Genomic DNA, 6,256 nt, shown 5'->3' on the forward strand with positions numbered 1-6,256 from the left:
TAAATTATCATCATTACAGATGAAAATATGTTTACCAAGTGTCTTCTTACACGTGGCAATCCGTTAACGGAACCACGTGGAAGCTGTAGAGAAGCTTGTTCAAGTACTCGTTGACCCTACACCGGAATAAACTGGGAGAACACATAACAGGCCTAACAAATTTTGATTTTCTATTTAGCCAATTTTAAGAACTGGCCCACGAAGATATAACTGTTTTTCTATTGGGCTCAGAATTTGTAGGCCCATCACTGAAACGGAGGGTTTCTCTCGGTTCATCTTCTTCGGTTGAAGTAATCGCCTGAATTTGAGCATTATATCTTAGATCTATTTCTCTCCATTTCAATCTGAAATCTTTCTGTAAGTATCTGGATTTTTCTCAGTTTCTTTGACTCTCTGTCTCTTCATCGAATTTCTGGACTAGATTCCGAGATCTTGAAAGTTTGGGCTTTTCTTAGAATCAAGTGGTTCTGTGTTTTTCGAGGAGATTTGATATAGGGAATTCGAATTCGAATCAGGTCAAGATAGGTTCTAGCTTCGTTGACATTTTAACTTTTGCCATGTCTTAAAAAATTGGCTTTGGTTTTGCCATGAACAAAACAGAGAGCTTTACTTGATTTGTTGATAAACACATTGAAACTTGCTCTTAAAACACTTCTCAGATTATTATAATTATTATTATCTTCCATAAACATAAACACCCCACACTTTAAACACACCATTGACCAACAATTAATCACCAAGTTCTTAATTATATCAACACTAATCTCAGTCTTAACTTATTGACGAAATCACACAACACAAAAACCATCGTCTTCTTTTCTTTTGCTTCACTCAAACTCTCAACTCCGTTTCTTAGAAAGTCTCTACGGCTGCTGTTGGGTTCAGTTCTGTGACTGCAGAAGCATTCTTCATTGCCTCGAAACGTGGCTCCTTAGGCTGAAACTTGACCCCTGCGTAGAGCTTCATGTAGTCATCAAAGACAAAACTCGGGTACTCTGTTTCTTTCCCTACAAGCGATGTAGCTGGAGAGATCTCTGCATCGCTTCCTGGATTGTAGAACGATGCAATCGACATTCTGTTTCCCTCTTTTTGAGTCACCACACGATGCATCACACTTTTGTACTTGCCGTTGGTTATCACCTACACTCAATCAAGAAGATACTTCAGGTTAAACCTTAAATATAGCCCAAAAACAAACATTTTGAGAATGCAAATGTCGTTTTCGGTTTAAATTTAGACCGGTTTTGGTAAAGACATTTTAAGAAGGTCGTCTTCCGGTTTTATGCGGTTATAGCGTTCAAAAACCGTTTCCCTCAGTTTCATCAGACCAATACCAAACCAAAACCCAATTGCAATACCAAAAACATTGTTTCTTCTAGCAAAAAATCTTTTGAAAATGTGGAGTGAACATAAACAAACCTCAAGTTGGTCACCAAGATTGATGACAATGGAGTGGTTGAGTGGTGGAACATCGACCCAGTCACCATCTTTAAGAAGCTGGAGACCACTGACCTTGTCGTCTTGAAACAACAAGATGAGGCCTCCTGCATCAGTGTGGGCCCTAAGACCTTTGATCATCTCTGGTTTAGGACAAGGTGGATAATTGCTTACCTTTGTCCCAAAGGTTGGACCTTTTGTTCCATGAAACATTTTCTTCAAGTACCCTTTCTCTAAACCTAGATTCTCACACAATAAGTCCAACAAATCCTCTGCAAGATTTTCCAATCTCTTCCCAAAGTCTTTCATGGTCATCCTGCAAAAAACAAAATAGGTTAGACTTCAATTGAATATTTCAGTATTACCAAAAAAGAAATAGTTGTATTTCAGTATGCTTCTTTCCCCAAAAAGTGTTAAGTTCTTAGAGGGGTTTTTTGTCATTTATTTTTCATTAAAAAGAAAAAAAAAATAGCGGTTCTAATACTTACGATAAAACTGTTCTTTTAACCAACTAACATAGAAAAGTTTATCAATAAAATATTACCTAAAACCTTTTTAAGTTAAGGTAAAAGAGGTAGAGTGGATAATCAAAATTTGGATGCGATTTTGTTTTTAATGATTGTGGCCCTACTAAAATTAAAAACAAGCATTATTGGTACTGATGTAAGCTGAAATTATTTTATGGGTTAAGGGGGTTTTTGAATTGATGACTAGTTAACTGTTTTTCATAGAAGAACAAAAATATCACATATATACATATATATATAACATATGATTTAAAGTTGTATTTAAGAAAGAAGAAAAAAATACCGGTATTCATCAGACATATCAGGAATGTCGTTGAGATTGGATTCAGGGAGGTGACGAAGGTAGAAAGTGCTTTCCCAATCGACATCCTCAACTTCTGTCTCAAGATTATCCAAACCTTTGGACTTGAGCATGTCGTTGAACTTTTGTTCCATTGATTTCTTGTAATGTTCCTTTGTCATCTTCTCGACGTTGTCCATTAAATCATGAGGTAACCCATCGTTCACTATCTGAAAATCAATTCAACCCCAAACAAAACAAAAAAAAATCACATTACCATTTTAAAAAGCTAGCTATATACAATCATATACTAAAAACACATTTATAATAAGTTGTACCTCAAAGAATCCCCAATTCTCACAAGCATCGTTGATTAAAGCCATGGTTTGGTCTCTCTCTTCACCATTTAGCTTGGACAAGTCTACAACTGGAAACTTAATGTTCTTCTCCATCTCTCTCTCTCTCTCTTCTTTGAAAGTCTTTGTTTGAAGTAGCAAGTTGTGTGTGTTGTTGATTGTTTTGATGTAAAGCGTACTTGAGGGAATGAGAGAGCGTTGCTATTTATAGGCGTAAAAGAGGGGAAATAAAATAATAAAAAATGTAAGAAAATATGTGTGATAGTCTTAGATAAGATGTATAAAATGATTCATTCAAATAGATAACAATAAAATAAAGTAAAGTAAAAGAAACAGAAGTTCGTGGAGCATGTATGTGAGCACATCTATAGTGGCCCCCTACCCTCTTTTCTCTTTATGAGATTGATTCATTTGGCATTTTCCTTTTGGGTCTCTATTTATGAAATTCAATGGATTCTTTTTTCCTAACTTTTTAAAATATTTTTTTTTGAAATAATTAGAATGGTTTACAAATAAGAAAATTCAAAGGAGTCTATGATACTACTTGAGTCAATAGTTCGCATCATAACGAAATAATAATGAATAGTTGTTGAATAAAGGAATCTATTGCTATCACTTGTACACTTGTAGTCATCTTCAATACGCTGAAGTTGGAAAAGTTCATCATCTCTACCGCTAGTTTAAACAATCAAACAAATATATCGCTATTTATTACTTCAATCTATGAAATATTTTCTAAAACCGCAATAGTGTAAAATTTTGATACTCAAACGTGTAACATTTTAGAATATAAACTGAAAATTAAATATTTACATATGTGATATAAAGTACTATGGTTTTAAATATAAACCGATATGTTTTGGGATATATATGAAATTTTTATAATCGGAGTACTGTAAAACTCTGAGATTCATATCACTTGTGTAGCGCCTAATTTTTGGATTTCGGAATATTCTGGCTCAACTTTTGGCATAAAAACATTTATTTGACATATATGTGTTATTCCGTAAACATGATAAATGTTTTTTGTCATTTTTATTGATCACCACAAGTAAATATATAAATGAGTTGGAAATATGTGGAAAACAAAAAATTAGACGTTACACACGTTTTAAGCATTCTTAATATAATACAATCTTATGGTGGATAATCTACTAAAAATAGTTTTAAATCAACTTAAATTTTGGACAAAACAAATAATATATATATATATATATATACATAAAAATATATGAATATTACAAACTCCTACAAAAGTAATCTCATATAACACATAATCAATGTTATTACACGATATCATCAATATATAACATATATATCATGATCCAAAAGGTGTTCTTGCAAGATAGTTTTATCAAAGAACCCAGTTGAATAAAGTCTTTAGTGAATTCTTTTAGAAGAGTTATAATATATTCAAATTTCACAAAATTAATTTGAATATTTGCATATGGCATATAAACTATATATCTGTTGGATTTTTCAAACCCATGTTTAACTCTTTATTAGTATGATATTGTTTGTTTTGAGCTTAAGTGGGAAAGCTCGCAGGAATTTGATTTTGGGCTCCTTCCCAAAAGATTTTATACTAAACTATTGGATATTTTGCCTATATACTATACCATATCAGTGGTATAAACTTCTAATGTAGGACTTGGATTGATATCCCAATTATCATTCCTCAAACCAGAAACCACATAAATCTATGGTCTCTAACCTTCTGCAAAACTTAGTAATCATCTTGTACCACCATACACACCAACAGAACTCTTCACTTAACCCTTGAGCAACTGTTAGGAGACTTTCGATACCAGCACTTCAATCGCAAGGTCACCTTCAGAGTTCTCTTTCCTATACCGAACACATAGCCTACACTCACTTGTCCAAGTCTACATTTCTTAGAACCTCGCTTTGATATAATTGTTGGGTTTTTCAAGTCCATATTTAATTCTTTATTAATATGATATTATCCGCTTTAAGTCCAAGTGGCAAAACTCGCACGAATTTAAGTTTGATTTTTCTCCAAAAAATCTCATACTAAAATTTTGAACATCTTATTTTATTGGTCTAAACTTCTAATATGGGATTTGGATTGATATTTCAACAATATCAAATTTGCATGGTGACTTGTTTGATAATATTCTTGCTTCGCCACCTTTTGATGAGTCAATTTATCTTTAATTTCCTCCACAGTTCGGACGAATCTACAAATACTTTGATATGATGTTTCATGATTAAAGTATATAATATCAAATAATTTTATGCGGAGTTAAAATTAACGAATATTCGCAACAGTTGAAGAAAGCAAAAAGTATACTAATGGGTTTTTAAGTATGTACAATTGGAGCATTTGAACAATGTATAGTATATATATATATATATATATATATATATATATATATATATATATATATATATATATATATATATATATGATCTTTTAGCACATCAAAGATACGTTTCATGCAAAATTTGTTTTAAATAGTTTAAGATGATCCTCTATAAGACTATAAGTTATTTCTTCATGCTTTTCGCTTTATTTGTTCCAAAACAAAATTCCGCTCTACTAAAACATATTTTTCTATCTCAATAATGCACCCTGAGAAAATACATAACCATAAGCCATCGTAAGTGTATATAATAGTGTAATATAAAATGTTACAATTAGTTAGCAACAAGGTACACAATTAATTATTGAATAGCAAAATGTCACACTCTCTCCCTATCTTCTTGAAAACGTTGACCAAAGTGAGAACAAAGACACCAGTCGTGGCTGCTACCTACTTTTCTCTTGCACGATTCTAGACTCTATTCATGTGCTCATGATATTGGTTGATCTTGCTTGTTGAACTATAAATTTTTAGAATAGATATATTGATTTTTAGTGCACGTGATATATTGAATCTTTTACTGGAATGTGGACTGTTTGGAAGAAAAAAACTTCTAGCGAAAATAAAATAGAAAAATTATGGATTGCAAATTTATATTTTAGTAGTAATTACGGAGTGCCAATATATGTAAATTTTGTTTTCCTGGTTTTTGAGCTGGTTTAGATTAATATAGTGTGGTTGAAAACAAAAAAAAAAATTAAGAGAGAGCTAATTAATGTGTGCAAGTAATACTAATTCACCGAGTGGCAGCATATAAACATTTTTCAGTTCATTTAATGTACAAATTCCAAAAAGTCAAAAGGCATTGATGTTAGATGCTGTGCCGCATAATTCTTGATTTCTTTTCTTAAGGAATGTTAAACAAACTTGACCAGAAAACAAATATTACAAAAACTATTGATTTACTACCATAGAACTATATGTAATAGCATGTTTTTATACGCCTTTTTACTTTCTTGAATTCAAATATAATTTGCATTTTAGCAAGGCCCTTTAATCAATGTGAATACTGATCTATAATTCTACTTGTGTATGTGTCTGCTAGCACAATGCCTATGAAATATGATGATGCCAATAAACAAATGATGAAAATTTGTAAAAAAAAAAAAAATTCTAGGAATGACATGAACATATAAATATCAGAAAATTTTAAAAATATTAACTTAATAAACACTGAATTAGGGAAATACAGTTTATATTTGAACTCCAATAGGAATCAAATCCTTTACATAACTTATGTCTACACTTCAACACGTTTCATTACGATCC

At 31.8% G+C, this 6,256-nt stretch overlaps 1 protein-coding gene across 1 annotated transcript; it reads right to left on the bottom strand.

Moving 5' to 3' along the window:
• Positions 1-637: 637 nt before the first annotated feature.
• On the bottom strand, positions 638-2,790 carry LOC18009941 (1-aminocyclopropane-1-carboxylate oxidase 2). The gene is made up of 4 exons (XM_006391835.2): positions 2,583-2,790; positions 2,248-2,474; positions 1,420-1,753; positions 638-1,140 (listed from the first exon to the last, which is right to left on the bottom strand). Exons 1-4 carry the CDS (start codon positions 2,694-2,696, stop codon positions 853-855), a joined length of 963 nt encoding a protein of 320 aa, XP_006391897.1. The 5' UTR covers positions 2,697-2,790; the 3' UTR covers positions 638-852.
• Positions 2,791-6,256: the final 3,466 nt, after the last annotated feature.

The sequence above is a fragment of the Eutrema salsugineum genome, unplaced genomic scaffold, assembly GCF_000478725.1.
Source record: "Eutrema salsugineum unplaced genomic scaffold, Eutsalg1_0 scaffold_8, whole genome shotgun sequence".
Classification (NCBI taxonomy): domain Eukaryota; kingdom Viridiplantae; phylum Streptophyta; class Magnoliopsida; order Brassicales; family Brassicaceae; genus Eutrema; species Eutrema salsugineum.

Bases quoted from the DNA above. Each gene is read 5' to 3' on its own strand.
- LOC18009941 (XM_006391835.2), bottom strand. From the start codon at position 2,696: ATGGAGAAGAACATTAAGTTTCCAGTTGTAGACTTGTCCAAGCTAAAT. The intron at 2,475-2,582 runs GTACAACTTATT...ATTGATTTTCAG, and splicing joins AGAATTGGGGATTCTTTGAG to ATAGTGAACGATGGGTTACC. The intron at 1,754-2,247 runs GTATTTTTTTCT...TGTTTTTTGCAG, and splicing joins GATATGTCTGATGAATACCG to GATGACCATGAAAGACTTTG.